The sequence below is a fragment of the Podarcis muralis genome, chromosome 9, assembly GCF_964188315.1.
Source record: "Podarcis muralis chromosome 9, rPodMur119.hap1.1, whole genome shotgun sequence".
NCBI lineage: Eukaryota > Metazoa > Chordata > Lepidosauria > Squamata > Lacertidae > Podarcis > Podarcis muralis.
Window position 1 is genome coordinate 74,225,228 of NC_135663.1, and position 18,396 is coordinate 74,243,623.

An 18,396-nucleotide genomic window follows, 5' to 3' on the forward strand; every position below is an offset into this window, starting at 1 on the left:
AAAAACATCCATTTCAAGAGGAAACCTGATATGCCGGGCATTTTTTCCCCAGCGAAAAAGGACAAGAGCAGATTCCAAAGGTGGGATGTGACTGTCCAGGATCTTTGCTGTTTCTTTTCCCCTGGAGGCGTATTTCCTTTGTCGCGGTGTATTAACAGATATGCTACATCCCAGTGAGGATGGGTTACTTGGTGTCTATCAACAGAATCTGTATAGAACCATTCCCCTAAGGGATTAATTCAACTTTTGATTCAATCTTGTGAGGTTTAAATTAAATCATGAAGTTACAAACCTCCAAGGAACTAGTGTACTGTTTGTGACCTTCTTTATTACTTTCTGCTGTTTGATAAAGTAGAGAAAATTGATTTGTAACACTGTGCAGTGGTGCTTGTGAACCTAGAATATCAATGTTGAGTACAAGTTGACAATATCAGCTTGCATCCATAGAATGCAATGCAGGGGAATTAATTAATGCTAAGAAATTATGACGATTGTGCTTCTTAATGTTAAATCTGCAATTAAGCCTCAATGTTTTTTGTTTGTTTTCTCCTATCCCCACGAACATCTTTTTAAAAAGTGGGCAGAATGCAAGCTACGTCATACATTATTCAGTTACAGTGGGATTTGAGCAGATCCTAACTTCTGTCATCTGGTCACACTAGATACAGTATATGTAAATAGTAATAACAGTATTAAGAGATAAAATACATAGTCTTATAATTCCTTTGAGAAGTGAGAGCTGGACCATAAAGAAGGCTGATCGCCGAAGAATTGATGCTTTTGAATTATGGTGTTGGAGGAGCCTCTTGAGAGTCCCATGGACTGCAAGAAGATCAAACCTCTCCATTCTGAAGGAAATCAGCCCTGAGTGCTCACTGGAAGGACAGATCCTGAAGCTGAGGCTCCAATACTTTGGCCACCTCATGAGAATAATAATAATAATAATAATAATAATAATAATAATAATAATAATAATAAATAAATAAATAAATAAATAAATTTTATTTATATCCCGCCCTCCCCAGCCGAAGCTGGGCTCAGGGCAGCTAACAACACTAAAATAGTGCAACATTCTAAAAACATTATAAAAATTAATTAAAATCAAAATTGATGGCAACCATACTAAAGTTCTGTAAAGATTGCCAAAGGAGGGAGGCAGGCTGCACCCTGACCAAAGGCCTGGTGGAACAGCTCTGTCTTGCAGGACCTTGCGGAAAGATGTCAAGTCCTGCAGGGCCCTAGTCTCTTGTGACAGAGCGTTCCACCAGATCGGAGCCACAGCCGAAAAAGCCCTGGCTCTAGTTGAGGCCAGCCTAACCTCTCTGTGGCCTGGGACCTTCAAGATGTTTTTATTTGAAGACCGTAAGTTCCTCTGTGGGGCATACCAGGAGAGGCGGTCCCGTAGGTACGAGGGTCCTAGGCCGTATAGGGCTTTGAAGGTTAAAACCCTTCCTCCCTGGAAGGGAGGAAGACTCCCTGGAAAAGACCCTGATGCTGGGAAAGATTGAAGGCACAAGGAGAAGGGGACAGCAGAGGACGAGATGGTTGTATAGTGTTCTCGAAGCTACCAGCATGAGTTTGATCAAACTGCGGGAGGCAGTGGAAGACAGGAGTGCCTGGCGTGCTCTGGGCCATGGGGTCACAAAGAGTCGGACACGACTAAACGACTAAACAACAACAACATAATTCCTTTAAAACAAATTAACAATGCAGCATAGATAGATCCCAATCCATAATGTACTCTGAGCTCAGATATTATGTCTGCTAACTGTGTAAGGGGCCAGAAGATACAAATTAAATCAATGTGGGAGAAATTACAGGTGGCAAAGTCTAGAGTTATATTTGCGTAACAGAAGGCTCAAAGAGTGAGCCATAACACTTGCTTCAGGATGAGCTGTCACCCTGAAACTCATGTGATTCACCACCCAGACAGCAGTGCAATGGATTTGAAGAACAAATATGGCAATCAAACTGTGATGTTTCTAGTGTTATCAAATGCTTTTTACTTCTTTTGATGTTCATTCAGATGTTTCACCTGAAGAATAGCCTCTAAATCCATTATGCATATTTTGCTTCAGCCAGAATCCTGTGACAACTTAAGGGTGTGCAGATAAAACCTCTTCCCCTGTAAATTTAGAAGCAGTTGCGTACATGGCGTTGGCTCAGGAAATCTAAGCAACAAAAAATTAGTGCACTTTTGAAAGGTTCAGACCACCATCTTCATTAAACACCAAGCCCAATTGTATTCAAACGTAGATGAAAACCTGCTCTTTGATCTCAGGAGCGATCATGCAAAATTTTGTTACAGTGTCTTAGGAGATGTCCAAATACCTACCAAACAGACAATCAATTTCCCAAAATATATGGATTTTTGCTTCCCTCCACATTCTTACTTCTCCCCCAGTTGATGAAGAACCTCCAAACATGCTTCAAAGTTCACAAGAGAAAGAATGCAGTGGCAACTAATTTCAGCCAATAGGAATGTAGTAGGAGGTAATGTTGAGTACACCCCCCCCCCCATTGTTAGTAATATTCAAGAATATTGGCTATTTGCCTAGCATAATATCTAGGAGCCATGCTGTGGGACAAATTGCAATGGAATATTAATTTCAGTAGTTCCTGTTTATGCTACATAGAAGCTCAGAATCACATAATTGGCTAATTAGCTGAAATCAATATGTGAAATCATCCCATCAACAAATGCTATACTTCTTAGTTCTTCTTCCCATCTTAGATTGCCAGGTCACAATGCCCAAATGACAACAGAAGCTTCAGCTGCCAGAATTTCCCTTGTGCACAACTCAAGCCCACCTCTCCCTCTTCATTTTTTGACAATGGCAATAATCCAATTAAAATTTTGCTGGATCCAGATTGCATCATATCCCATCGCTCTTCTCTTTGGGAGGAACTCCTGCCAAGTATCCAATGGTGCCCAGCAAGAAATGGGTTGAAGGTCTTAGCCACTCAGATGGCGATGATGCCCCATAACCTGATCAGGTACATTGGGAAGTGAAAAGGATTTTTCTCTCCTTACCTGCTTCCCCATTGCAATTCTTTAAGGGGTGGATTTTTACTCTTGATGTCAGGAGCTGGAGTCAGGAGTAGGTCAGCAAATAAAAAAGCAGAGCACCCAATGTCAGTGAAGTTTTTATTCCAAGAAACAAAACAGCTCAGTCACAGCAACTGTTCCCAGTAGGTCTTGCCCCAATGAAGCTGTTGTGAGAACTGAAGGTCTTCCCATCGCTCTCTCTTCCCCCAGTTCTTTCTCCAGCAACCTAAGGCTGTATCAGAGCACAATTCAAAGTGTTGGTGCTGACCTTTAAAGCCCTAAACGGCCTCGGTCCAGTATACCTGAAGGAGCGTCTCCACCCCATCGTTCTACCCGGACATTGAGGTCCAGCGCCGAGGGACTTCTGGCAGTTCCCTCACTGTGAGAAGTGAGGTTACAGGGAACCAGGCAGAGGCCCTTCTCGGTAGTGGCACCCACCCTGTGGAACGCCCTCCCACCAGATGTCAAAGAGAACAACAACTACCAGATTTTAGAAGACATCTGAAGGCAGCCCTGTTTAGGGAAGCTTTTAATGTTTGATGCATTACTGTATTTTAATATTTTGTTGGAAGCCGCCCAGAGTTGCTGGGAAAGCCCAGCCAGATGGGCGGGGTATAAATTATTATTATTATTATTATTATTATTATTATTATTATTATTATTATTATTTCTCTGCATGATCTGGAAGACAAGGAGGGAGGGGAGCTGGTCACTGCAGGAGGGGGAGACTCCCTGGATTCCTCCATAACCTGCCTGATCGCATCTCTTGGCCCCACTCCTCTCCCATCTCAGAGTCTGGACTGTTCTCTGCCACAGCCTCTTCTTGCTCACTAAATCCTACCTCTTCAACTTCTGACACCTCCTCCTCCTAGTCTGCTCCCTCTGCCCTCATCCTCCCACCACCAATCCCCTGGATCTGAGCCTTCTTCCCTTGGGAGTTCCCTTGACCATCCAGCTGATGGGACATTGTAGCCCAGAACGTCTGGAGGAGGCCACCACACTAGCAATGTAAATGCAAAAAATATGTCTGTCCCCAAACTAGCTTTCCTTTGACACATTTTATTTCTAACGCTTGCCCTTCTGGTTCCGAAAAAATAGAGCCATCTTGAAGATGCAAATTGCTATTGAAACCAAGAAAAGAACTTCATGCCATTGCTGCGCACACTTGGCTACACAATGTACCTGATGCTCTAGCCTTCTTTAGATACTGTGGTCCATGCAGTTACAAGTTTGTGGCCAGGAAGAGCCGTCCCACCTCTCCTTGCTGCCATTTTGAAGTTGGGAACCTGCTGAAAGTACACGAGCTCCCTGCTAAATGACACAGGGAGCCTACATGTATACAGGAGGCTCTGCAGTTCAATGCTACTCTCAACGTGAGGAATGCAACAAGGACAGGCTGATGGGGATGCTCCAGGGAGTGAGGGATGTGAGCACAGAGGCGCTCTCTAATGAAATGGTCTGAACATCCAAAATAATCTAAACCCTCTAACAAGAAGAGGTGGGTTCTACTACCTGTGCCAATTACACAAATACAATTATTTATACAATTTATTCTGGGGAATGCAATGCAGACACAGAACCTCACCTCTGCCCAACTAGATTCTATTTCAATAGCCATTCCTTTGCACAGATTCAAACCAGAAGATTAAGAGAACTTTCAGACGAAAGCAGAAATGCTGTCTCCAAAGTCTGTGTTGCCCCTCCCTCCCCCCAATCCATACATGCAGAATCCTGTCCACAGCTAACTTGGAAAGACAGACCTTGGTTGCCCAGGACAAATAAGGGAAAAATCAACAAGTGGGGTTGAAACATTCAATTCCCTTTATTTTGCTCATTGAGGCTGCATGTACTGCATGTTTTGTTTTTGCTTTTAAAGGGGGGGATCGGGACATCACAGGAAATTGTCATACAGCGAGTTTAAAAACTACAACAGTACATAAAGAGATCAAGGGGCTCGTCTAATAGCTCGCTCTCCTTTGTTCAGTATAGTTTTTACCACTTTCTTCCTACTGTACACATTTTACAGTAGTTGCATCAGATCAGTAGTTTCACATTATTGAAAATGTCTGTCACATAGGTACAAATTTAGAATCATCACATTACATGGCTAGTCTAGGTCATTTATAGATCAGATCTTATACTACAGTGATTGAAGTTCCATTACAGCCATCCTAAAAGGACACATAATCATTGCCTACTGGAAGCTCACATCTAAAGGGATATAAAAAGGTCTTATTTTATTTTTTTCCAAACTGACCCAGCTCATTACACACTAACAGCAAAAACCACTCCTTCTGCGTTATGATCTTTGCTGGCAGGACAGCAGTGGTTTGGAGCCATTTTGCACCAATTGCTATTTTTCTCCCCCAATTTTGGACTCCCTCTGTTTGGATTCTGATCATTTTTGTGTTATGGAGGAATTGCTTTGTTATATCGCTTAGAAAGGCTATTGTTTCTAAGTACTGGTTCTCTTACCAGATATGGTACTTACCACAGCATGGGAGCAGAGGCAAAACATCTTCATCTAAAAAACATACAGATCTATGCTACAATTTGGCAACGTAGGATATGTGCAAATATGAAACGCCTTTTTGAAGAAGCGCTTGATGGGCTACCCACAGAGATTGTCCAACAATATATGTCCCGACCTGTAGTTGCTTGCAGTTATGCATGACTATTTGCGCCAGAAATGTGGATGTGAATGCAATGAGGAGAGATGGTATCTGAATTGAGATAGGCATCTGATAGGCACCTGCAGTTCCCTATTCAACAAGAGATTTGTGTATGGCAGCGTGCTTCCTATGCAGAGATTGGACCGGATTGCTCTCCAACCACACAATCACATTAATTCCATATGTGCTTTGATACCGGCAAAGGAAGAACCATCTTCAAGAACAAGATACTTATCAGGCCAGAAAGAAACGAAACCCTGAACTGTGACATAGCAGCTACCTGAAAACATAAGCGCGCACACGTTTTTCTTTATGTCAGCAATCCAGGGCCAAATAGGATGTATTTAAAAATTGAATCACTAAAATTGAAAGGCAAAAATCGGCAATGCGTCTCAGCCTTGAACACATGATATACTAAATATTGATTTCTTAAAAAATAATTTATTGCTTTAATTTTTTTTTCCTTTACAACAGAAGACACTCAAAATCCAGAAAGAAAAAAGCTGTAAACGTTTAGTTTGGCATTCACACAATCAAAAGTTAAAATACCTGTATCTTCAACCTACAAAGCAATGGATGGCAAGGATTACGCAGATTGACAGGGTGCGAAACAGAACTTGCGAGAAAGTTCTCTTTTTATTGCTATCTACCTACTGAGGAATACAGAGACGGAAAAGAGCAGGCATAGAACAGGACACAGTGGAATCTACTGGAAAACAATATGCTGGTGATAAAAATGAGGATAAGTGTCAGACTCAGCTGCACTGATCATGGGACAAAACCGTTTCCCCTGCACTTTAGGGAAGGGGGGGGGGATAAATAGGTAGGTATGTTGTATCTTCAGAAGCAATCACTGCCAAACAATGGTAAGTGCTCCACTGAGACCATCCCTGTTTCAAATGTATAACTACACATGTCCCCTTCAGCACGGGAACCGTGTAGGCAAGAGCCTCGCCCATGGATAGTTCCTACCCCATGTGAGACTACCCCACACAGTGCATTGTTAAAACTATGAAACTGGCTACTGAAAGGTGTGGTGTTGGCCGTGAACGCATACAGCTTTAAAAGGGGACAAACTGAAGGAACTTAAGGCTATCAATTGCTATCAGTGATGGCTCCAGGATAGCATACCAGTCACTGGAGGACAAGAGCAGAAGTCAGCTATTGCATTCACATCCCGCTTGCGGAATTCCTTTTTAATGACTGTGGCAAGCAGGATCTAAACTAGGCAAGACTTCTGTCCGATCTAGCAGCGATCCTAGGTTCTTAGTCGGTACCCTATCAGTGGCTACTGGCCATGTTAATTAAATGAAGCCACCAGGTTCAAAGTGTAGAACATACGGGTGGAAGAATTTTATCCAGCTCTCTCCCCTCCACCAGATGACTTTTAAATGATCAAATCAAATGCTTTTGAACAGCCAAAAAGCTCAACCCCCCCCCCTCCTTTCAAAGTATTCTGCCTCCGCCACACTCCCATTCATTCCTCCAGGACAAATGAGATCCCCCACTTTTGCACTAGGGATAATGGGGGCTTGGAATCAAGTTTCACGATCCACAGCAGGAAACGATGCCTGGAACATTATTTGCAACCAAAGAGCCTGTTCTGTTTTGCCGCCTGTGGCCCCTTCCCCCAAAGCAAGGCTGCCCCGCCTCCCTTGGGGACAATCGAGGGACGAACCTGACCCAAATGGTTCCGTTCACATGTCTATCGTAGGTGTCAGGTCACATGAAGGGGAAGTGGCTCCCCCATGCTGTGTGCACAGTAGAAAGTAGACGAAGTTGATTACAATTCAGAAACCACTTCCATTTTCAAGATTAAGTAACAACTAGTTATTACCATATTTTTGGTGCTGAGGTGTTAATATCTCAGTACTGAAAAACATGGGATATGTTTCAATGTGCCTTTCCCCACTTGAATATGCATGTGAGCAGGAACTGGGTTGGTAGAGCATGGGGCTCTTAATTATCAGGGTCAAGGGTTCAAGCCCCACATTGTGCATAAGATTCTTGCATTGGGGGGGTTGGACTAGATGACCCTCGGGGTCCCTTCCAACTCTAGGACCTCCTCATACCCAAGTGCTAAACATTTTGTCAAAAGACCCCTAGTTAATACTGCAGTGTATTCTTCCTACTGCTATATATGCTTACTGGGTGGCTCAAGCAGGCAAATGGCTGCCCACCATCTCCACTGCCATCACACCATGGAGTGGGCATGTTCAAGGGCTCTGTGGTTGCAGCAGCCAGGTACACAAGATCTAGATAAAATTCAACTGAGCGCTGCTTTCCCTTTTGCCTGCCTCTATAACAGCGGTTCTCAACCTCTGGTTCCCCAGATGATGTTGGACTACAACTCCCATCACCCCTAGTTAGCAAGGCCAGAGCTCAGGGATGATGGGAGCTGTAGTCCAACAACATCTGGGGACCCACAGGTGGAGAACAGCTGCTCTATAATTGACTGCAGGGTGGCACAATGAGCACTTGAGTCAATGGGAGGTCTGTGAACGACTCTCAAATCCCCACTGAATCCATTCTCTTCACTTGAAGTTACTCATTTTCTTAGGGCTGGACGGGCACACAAGGCCTTCCATCCACCACGGTAGCCCCTTTGGTTGCCTATGGATCTCTAGACGGAAAACAGGGATCTACTGAACCATATTGGGATTCTCTGTGTGCACTGGTGTGTCTGCCCATGTAGCGTCTAAAGAGTTTGGTTTGGGCAGGTCTGTATACATTCTTAGAGCCATAATCTCTCTGGGGAGATTTTCGTTTATTCTGTAAACAAGCAGTGAAAGCCCTAAAGAGCAAACTTAAAAGGAGTAACAACCTTGCGATGGGTGTTTGACTTGAAATCCAATAGGGTAATTGACAGGAATGACTTGAATGGACAAGACATCAGTCATATGATGGCTGCACAAGTTAGTCTATTTTAGCTGCTTGCATTGTGCCAGCCCATAAACTTGCAAATGGATTCTACGATCCTGATACGATCTGAAGGCTCCCACAATGTCATGGGCACCTCTAAGGCCATATTAGTGCATAGTTAAAGAAAAAGAAGGAAGAATCACTGCTTCTGAAGGAAGAAAAAGCTAGATTTCCCCCCCACCAAATGAAAATAATACATTTAGCAACCTGACAACCGGTGTGCATCCTACATAAAAATGTCCACTGGCCTTTTTATTATTTTAGTCACCTCATAATTTATAATAAATAGGTTAATCACAACCGATAAATATGCATCTTTAAGTAAACAAAGGAATGAAGAATTAGTGTTTATACAGAGGATGCGTACATTTCAAAATCATAGATAATCATTGAACTCTGCCAATGAACAGATTACTGGCTTCAAGAACGGTGTTCAGACACACAGGATTATTGTAAAAACCATAACTGTGCTCTGTACCACAGCAAATTTTCTTTATCAAATTAAAGTCACAACGATTAAAACAAAGTATCATTTTTAAAAAGATTTGTGACTTCTAGTTCCAAAACTATCATCGATACATAAAATAAAAACACTTCTTAATGATTTCCCATTTGAGAAGCTTCACATAAAATTATGGCATCTCCTAGAAAAAACTTTTAAATGAGAAAAATATCCCGCCCCGCCCCCATTAATAAATTTTGTTTATATAAAACAGCTAAAGAAAGAGGCACCCCCAAAAAATGTGGGAAAAAATATTGCAAAGGAGGTTAATGCCTTGTTGCCCAAGGTTAAGTTCTTGACAAAGGTATGATCCAGCCAAAGTTAAGTACTTTTGCAGTGCAATTAAGTATGGATAGGACTGCAGTCTCAACCAAACTCAACTGAGAGATTTAAGTGTGTGCCCAACTCCTCCAATGAAATGAATAGGGCTTAGAGATGCAGAGAGGCAAACTCCTTCTGGTTGCTTCTCTGCTAAGTGTTGCAACCTCCTTCTTGACTTTATGTCCTAAATTAGACATCCATCTGGAGGGCTCAGGGCTTTAATATCAAATGTAATACAAATATATGGAAATATATATCCAGATCCCTACACTGGCATACTGCGAAATACCGTGGGTAGACATTTTGTGGCATGGCAAAGGACAGACACAATTACGCCAGTCTAGCTAATCGATAATTTTTGTTTTTAACTTTGGCTGAATTCTGGTCAATGTTATTAGATAAGCTAATCAAAGAGGGGATGGATGATGTGCGTATAGCATCAATATTTTTGCACTCAACACGCACCCACACACACTTTTCTTTTTCTTTTACAATCAAATATATATAAGCGTTAAGTTCAGCTTTCTAAATATGTTAGTGTACAATATTGTTCTGCCCCATATAATTACATTTGAATATTTTTGATTAAGAAAAATTTCAGCAGTTTTTTTCTCTCTCCTTCTTAAAAGAACGCTGCATTTACAGTGCATAGCTGTAACAAAAAGAAGCATCGTCTTGTCATACGGTATGTACACAAAATAAAAATACTCCATTTAACATCTGTAAATACTTAACTACATTCATGAATGTAGTATATAATCTAACTGTACATCCACCACCCCTCCAACCCTCCCCCTGAAGATTTGCCCTCAATGTTTTTGTAGCGTAATACCATGTCGGCTCATTGAAGGGAGAAAACCACCCAAGAAGCTGGCTGTTAATGAGGGTCTCGAAATTTCTCTACGTAAATGTTTTGGACGCTGACATGGATGTCACAATTAAAAAGACAGAACTTTAAAACGCTATGGAAGTTTTGAATCCTTCCACCATTTTCTGCCCTTCCCTTGCCTTCGTGAGAGAAGCACAATGAAAGATGGCGGACCTTGTGGATCTGTAGATTTCTTCAGGATTGTCGTCATTTTAAAACAACATGGCGTGAGAAGAAGCTTCTTGAATGAAACAAACAAAATCCCAAAACCTGCAGTGTGTCTCAGGTTGTCAGCAGCGGAAGTTTGAATTTGCTTCATTTTGAAAATGTTCTATGTACACAATTTCAGAGTTCGCATATTTTTTTTTTAAAAGGTTATCTCTATGGAACTGCTGCCATGTCAAATGGTTCTCGCTTGGCACTCTACAAAGATCAAAACCCTCGCCCTCTTCACCCTGGAAAAGCAAAGTTGAGACTTGGAAGTACACAATTGCTCACTTCAGACCCATTTTGCCTCTTCATTCCTTAAGCAGCTGTCCATGTAAACTATGTTTTTGTATATGGAGAGTGTGTGGAGTTAGGGAGAAATTTGTAAGCGTGACTTCTTCATTGTTCGTTATTGAAGGACTTGACGTCCATGAGGTATTCGCCATCCCTCCATTTTCCTTGGCCACGATGCACGTTACCTCCGCAAGCTTCGCTGTGCCTCTTTGAGTAAGCTGTCAAAATCCATGGAGTCATACTTGCTCTTAGTAGAAGCAGGATCAAAATCGTCTGAGTTTGAATCTAGAAGAGATAGGTAGGCAAAGTCGTGACTATCGTGACTATGATTATTATTTTTTATAGAGTCTCCTTGACATGACAGTACTGGCTGGTTTGCATGCAACTTTGGGAATGCAAATTGCACTAGGATTCATCAAGACTCGAGTCCAATCTGCAATGGATAACAATAACTAATTTGGCTACCTATTTGAGTAGTAGCCTAGCAACTATTACACATTCTTCATGCTATTTATCTGTTTGTTTGTTTTTTTAAAAATATTTTAAAAAATATTTTTCATAATACAATAAGACAAAATAAACTAATCTAAATAAAAACAAAAACAAAACAGCAGAGTGGAAAAAACAGAAAAAAAGAAAAAAAAGAGGGAAAATAAAAAGGACTTCTGATTGTCTATCAGTTACATAAAATAAAATTTTCAAAATATTCACTCTTGAATGACATCACACTGTATTAGGAAATATTTTCAAAGTCTTCCAAACCAAGTAATTCAGATTAAATCATTTTCCTTTTGACACAAAAAATCCAAAAGGGGTTCTCTCTAGTTATGGTTACTGTTAAATTTCAACAACAGCTTTCCTCTAATCAAACATATCAACGTTATCGCCAACTACTTCCACAACCATTCCTCCATATTAAGCGCTAATATTTCCACCTCTGTCTATACTAGCGTCTATCTGTGATGATATATTAAATGATATTCCATAATTGGTTTTATTCATTATGCATTCACTAATTCGCATCCAGTTCCATATCTTCCGTTCCCATTTCCTGTTGTATTTCTCATAGTTTTCCATCTTGATTTTTAAAAAATTACCCCCTTCAATTTGCATTCTTCATGCAACTACAGGTTCAGCCAACATTATTTTTAGTGATGTGGCTTCCTTCCAACCTTATCTTTACTGCTCCTTCAAACACTGGAAGGTGGCTCCTTCCACATCACTTGGCATTAAAGTCATTTTGCAGGGGACCATGCCACTCTGCTCCCTTCCCATGCCAATGTGGTACCAGGTCCCAGAAGGAGTGACACTGCTATGCATGCAGTTCTCCCATATTACCTCAATCTTTTAGTCCATGGGTAGGCAAACCAAGGCCCTGGGGCCAGATCTGGCCCAATCGCCTTCTCAATCCGGCCCACGGATGGTCCGGGAATCTGCGTGTTTTTACATGAGTAGAATGTATCTAAAATGCATCTCTGGGTTATTTGTGGGGCATAGGAATTTGTTCAGTTTTCCCCAAAATATAGTCTGCCCCCCCACAAGGTCTGAGGGACAGTGGACCAGCCCCCCTGCTGAAAAGGTTTGCTGACCCCTGTAATAATGACACAGAGCCCAATGGAAGGAGATTCCACTACCACTACAAGAAGCATTAGAAGGGGCTATTTTTATCTACACACTTACACACACTTAAAGGTAAAGGGACCCCTGACCATTAGGTCCAGTCGTGACCGACTCTGGGGTTGCAGCGCTTATCTCGCTTTATTGGCCGAGGGAGCCGGCGTACAGCTTCCGGGTCATGTGGCCAGCATGACAAAGCCACTTCTGGCAAACCAGCGCAGCGCACGGAAACGCCGTTTACCTTCCCGCTGGAGTGGTACCTATTTATATACTTGCACTTTGGCGTGCTTTCGAACTGCTAGGTTGGCAGGAGCAGGGACCGAGCAACAGGAGCTCACCCCGTCATGGGGATTCGAACCGCCGACCTTATGATCAGCAAGCCCTAGGCTCTGTGGTTTAACCCACAGCGCCACCCGCGTCTTACACACACAAACACACACACACAAACACACACACACTTCAGCAGCAGGGCTACTCGTACAGGACTCTTACCCCAGTGAGATGGGATCTGGATATGTAAGCAAATGCTTACTACAAGTCCCTCAGCAAAAACCCCTCTTAGCTTTAGTGCTGCATTTAATTCACAACATATTATGCTGTTTCCCACTTCTTAATGGGTCACAGTTATTCCTTCCAGAATGTTACAAGCCATTTTGAACACAAATTGTGGGGTCATCAGACGTACTGTTCTGGTGGTTCCATTAACTACAACCACCCTTTAGAAAACAGATTAGTTTAAAATAGATAATAAATTAGCTATGTGTGTTCAGGGTTTCGCTATTCTACATTTGACTCATTTTTCCCCCCTTAAAGGAAAGGGACAGCTCGGAAAGGCATTCTGAAGTTCTGATGAGGAAAAGGTTTGAGGATACACTGACAACATGGAAAGCTCTTCCAGAACTAACCCCCAGTGATGGATAATGTTCAAGAAGGTCTCTTTAAGGCAGGTTATTTTATACCCTAGATGTTTTGAGATACTAAAAATGCCCCTGACTTCATCAATGTGGAAGATAAGTCAAGACTTCAATCTGTCTTTACTGGTTTTATCAGCCAGTGTTTGAACAAATGATTTGCCACCTTTTATATTTTCATCATTGGGCCTCTATCTTTCCGGCAGTCAGCTGCCTTTCTGTGGGTTTACACTATCTATTTAGCCAGTGAAGTGAATTATAGCATATTCACTTTGAACAATGCATATCGCCTTTATCATTTAGACTCGGAGAAGACATCAATTGGCTAGGGGAAATATTGTTTTGTATTCACTTCCCGCATTACACAAAGGAGAGGGAGAGTGTACAAGATTTCAGACAGACAGAGGAATAGCAGTATGCTGAAATCTTAACGATCCTGGTCATTAATTTAATGTTTAAAAACCTCCACACAATTAGACTATTAAGGACGGCTACAAGTGTCATCACACTTAATCCTATTTTTGGTAAAAGAGAAACATTTCCTATCCTCCTGCTTAACCTTTAATATTCAAATATATAGTTAAGAGAATTCATTATAAGAAAAAGGGTCTTTGGATAAACACATCTCAGAAGCCATTTATCAGGAGAGTGCTAGCTGCCTTAGCTGAAATGGCTAAGGTCCAGGATGATAGGCAAGTAAAGGGTGAGGGACCCCTGGATGCTTAAGTCCAGTCAAGGGCAACTATGGGGTTGTAGCGCTAATCTTGCTTTCAGGCCGAGGGAGCCAGTGTTTGTCCACAGACAGCTTCCGGGTCATGTGGCCAGCATGACTAAACTGCTTCCAGTGCAACAGGACACTGTGACAGAAACCAGAGCGCACGGAAATGCTCTTTACCTTCCTGCCACAGTGGTACCTATTTATCTACTTGCATTGGTGTGCTTTTGAACTGCTAGGTTGGCAGGAGCTGGGACAGAGCAACAGGAGTTCACTGCGTCATGGGGATTCGAACTGCTGACCTTCCAATTGGCAAGCCCAAGAGGCTCAGTGGTTTAGACCACAGCGCCACCCATGTCCCCAGGTCCAGGATGCTATAGGGACTCCCTTCTTCCAAATGATGCTGCCTGCTTCCTGAGATCAGAAGGAGAGACCCTTTTCTGTATAACACCTGTGTCCCACCCTGTCCCATCTATGGTGGGATGAGAGGGAGGGCCTTCTCAGCGACTGCACCAAGATTATAAAACACCTTGCCCTGTAAAAATATGGTTGGCACACACCCTTGCTACTTTCCACCAGTTGTTGAAAAATGTGTTTTGATTTTAACTGATGACCTCATCTCGTTGGCTGTAATTTCAAATGCTGAAAGCCGCCGTGAGTGTTTTTTTCGTACCGGAAGCATTTGGCTATGAATGTTTTAATTTTTATTTTTAAAAAGTGGCTTTATCACAATTTGAAGGTGGTGAGAATATGAGCAGAGGGCGTGAGGATTAGCACATTTCATCCCTAGTGCGATGCTGCTATCCGAAGTCCACTAACTGCCCAAGTGCGGTTCTGCAGCGGTACAAAGAACACAGGCACAACTAAAATCTATGGTGACAGATAACTTCACAACACTTCACAACACTTTACCACAAGCAGAGCTGGGCTCCCTTTTGCTGTCCCCACATGTGGAGAACGTTGAAATGGCAATCTTCCACATTGGCAAAAACAGACCTGAATTTGGTTTAGAAAGCACTTTTGAAACATCTGCAGCTACTTTTCAAACAAGGTCCTCTAAATTTAATTTTAATGTTTGTTCCAGCTTGAAAAATCATAGGAAGACCCTCGAGTAAACTGAAATTGCAGACCCTACATTCAGCCCTCCCCCCCCAGAAGTAAATGCCATACCTAGGTCTGCATAGTTAGACTTGCAAAATTGCTTTTGTCCACAAAAATACAGTTCGAAGTCAGGTTCGTTGGCTCTGCGCAGTGTGTACCCATTTTCTAGAGCGGCAAAGGCATCACAAGTGTAGCGGTAAGTGATGAAACCATAGCTATCTCTGTAATTGAAAAGAAAACATGCTGTTGAGAATTGCAATTAAAAAGTATTAATGCACGTCAACGTCACCATTTCCTAAGAAGCAAGAACTCTACGGGGGCTCACCTAGCGTAAATGCCAACACCACTGCGTCCATTCATCAGCACAATTGTCCTGTCAGCCAGCTAAATACTTTTTTTCTGGGACATGAAATCTCAGCTATAGGAAGATGAATAAATAAGGGGGAAAGCGGGGGGGGGGGGGGAGATTTTTTAAAACTTTAGCTTGACTTCTGACACAGCACTTTCTTGTTGCCACGAACTTACGGGCATCTTCCTTTCTTTTTTAAATGTACAGGGGGTTACAAACACCTCAGGTTACAAACACCTCAGGTTACAGACACTTCAGGTTACAGACTCCGCTAATCCGGAAGCAATACCTCAGGTTAAGAACGTTACCTCAGGATAAGAACAGAAATTGTGCGGCAGGCCCCATTAGCTAAAGTGGTACCTCAGATTAAGAACAGTTTCAGGTTAAGAACAGACCTCCGGAACGAACTAAGTTCTTAACCAGAGGTATCACTGTACACACTTCCTAACAAGGAATAATCTTAAAGGCTAATCTCACCCATCATCCTGTAGATTTACGGTGCATTCCTCAATTTCACCAAAAACTTCAAACCGGTCTCTCAGTTCTGTTCGGGTCGTGTCAGGCCCAATTTTGCCCACATAAATTACACGTCGTTCTTCCTGTTGGAGAGGAGCACATGAAATAGCTTGTTTGAAAATGCATATATAAAATACATATATAAAACTGAGGTGATGTATAATTCTAATATTCTAGTTTAAGACCACCTAATTTGAAAGAGCAGATCCGCCTTTTATCTGTTTTGGGGTGGTTTGGCTGACTTGTTATTTGGCAATAGCATTAAATTTTGTGTTGTCTTTATCCTTTATTGTAGGGATCAGGTCTTTGATTTTTAGCATTTTGCATTTTTTTAAACCGACTTTTATCTGTGCTGCAAGACACTAAAAGGCTGTGTATAAATTCTTCTTATATAAGAATTAAATTTAATATATAAATTTTAAAGTGCTAAATCCCTTTGCCTAGAAAAAAAAAATTGGGCTGTAGAAATTGTAGCAGATTTGTACACTTCTAAAAAAATGGAATGAGCTGTAGGTTGAGCAAGTTTGGTCTGACTAACTCTCCATGAGCATGTTTTGTTGGCATCCTTCTGTCTCATGAGAAGAGTGTGCCTTCAGGGGTGCTGGAGAGTTTTACAATGCCAGCTGCAGTTGTAGAGACTGATACAGGACAGCCATGTTTTACTGCAGGTGGAGCAGATGAAGGCATCTGGTTGTGCTGCTACCGATGCACAATGGCGTTTGTTCTCTCTGAATTCCTTCTAATGGTCATTCCTCCTCTGGTCACTGTTGTGGATACACAACCTGATTGTCTCCAGACACTGTGTTTTTCTGCAAGGGATTCCCACACAATGTAGTTGATATTGCCAGCCAGTGGCGTCGCAATGGGGGGCGCCCCGGGTGCCATGTCTGCAGGGTGAGAAGAAGGCACCCTGCAGTGACTCACGGTGGCGTGAGCAGCCATCGCGCTGCCGCATATGGAGAATCCTTCATTCACGGCTTGAGCTGTGAGCAGAGGATCCCAGTGCCGCTGGCAAACCACTGTGCACAGCGCATGTGCAATGTCACTATGTACGGCGCATGCATCATACATAGCACGTGCGCCCTGCATAGCGACGCCCCACCCCAGGTGTCCCGACGCCATCGTTCGCCCCTGTTGCCAGCTTCATGTCACACTTGCAGACAATTTTGCAAAGCAGAGTTGATCTGCCAACGGACCTGGTTCCTGAAGCCAGCTCCCCATAGAGAATATCTTTGGGGATCTTGCCAACTTCCATTCTGTGGACATGACGAAGCCAGCATAGATGTCATTGAGACTGCAAACATGATGGGGATGTGGGCCTGGGAGTACACATCTTTGTTTGAGACTCCACCGTGCCATGTGATGCCCAAAATCTTCCCGACGCAGTGTGAAGTAAAACAAACCCTGATACCGTGGGGTGGGGGGGGGGGTATCGGAAAACCTATGTGCATGTGTTCACAACTCTATGCTTCTGGTCCCTTAGCTAATTTAGAACTCTAATCATCCCTAGCTACCAGGACCATTGGCCAAGGTTGATGGAGCTGTAGTCCAACAACATCTGGAGACCCAAGTTTGAGAAAGCTTGGCGCTGTGGTGGATGCGGGTGGCGCTGTGGGTTAAACCACAGAGCCTAGGACTTGCCGATCAGAAGGTCAACAGTTCAAATCCCCACAATGGGGTGAGCTCCCGCTGCTCAGTCCCAGCTCCTGTCCACCTAGCAGTTCAAAAGCACATCAAAGTGCAAGTAGATAAATAGGTACCGCTCCGGCGGGAAGGTAAACGCCGTTTCCGTGTGCTGCTCTAGTTCGCCAGAAGCGGCTTAGTCATGCCGGCCACAGGACCCGGAAGCTGTATGCCAGCTCCCTTGGCCAATAAAGCGAGATGAGCGCCGCAACCCCAGAGTCAGTCACGACTGGACCTAATGGTCAGGGGTCCCTTTACCTTTACCTAAGGTTCTAGATAGCACAAGGAGTCTCCACTTCCCAGTTCACGGAGCGCAACAGGGATGGGACTAGTGCACTCAGTCCATGTGTAGAATTCATGGAGAGAGGCAACAATGGCGACATCATATTGAGGGCTAAGTCTCAGAAGAATTACCAGCATATGGTATAATGTGTCAGCAACATGTAAGCATGGTCTCTGTTTCCATTTCATACTCCTTGGCTTTATTTTAGGTTGTGTTTGCTCCTAATGGCCCTGCCTTGAAATAGGAGGATTCAGCTCATAAATCTGGGAACAGTAAAGATTTGCACATGTTCTGCAATATTCCTCGCCCCCCATCACACACAAATGTCTTAACAAAACAAAACCTAACTGCGCTGAACCACTTGATAAGAAACAATTTGGTTGACA

The 18,396-nt window shown here is 42.9% G+C and overlaps 1 protein-coding gene across 5 annotated transcripts in view; it reads right to left on the bottom strand.

Moving 5' to 3' along the window:
• Positions 1-6,142: 6,142 nt before the first annotated feature.
• PPARGC1A (PPARG coactivator 1 alpha) overlaps positions 6,143-18,396 on the bottom strand; it is a 633,897-nt gene continuing 621,643 nt past the window's right edge. For all 5 annotated transcript variants that reach the window (XM_028743337.2, XM_028743338.2, XM_028743339.2 and 2 more), the window contains 3 exons: positions 16,006-16,127; positions 15,249-15,400; positions 6,143-11,120 (listed from right to left, as the gene is read on the bottom strand). In XM_028743337.2, coding sequence (XP_028599170.2) covers positions 11,017-11,120; positions 15,249-15,400; positions 16,006-16,127 — 378 coding nt within the window. In that variant the 3' untranslated portion in view covers positions 6,143-11,016. The remainder of the gene's footprint in view (positions 11,121-15,248; positions 15,401-16,005; positions 16,128-18,396) is intronic.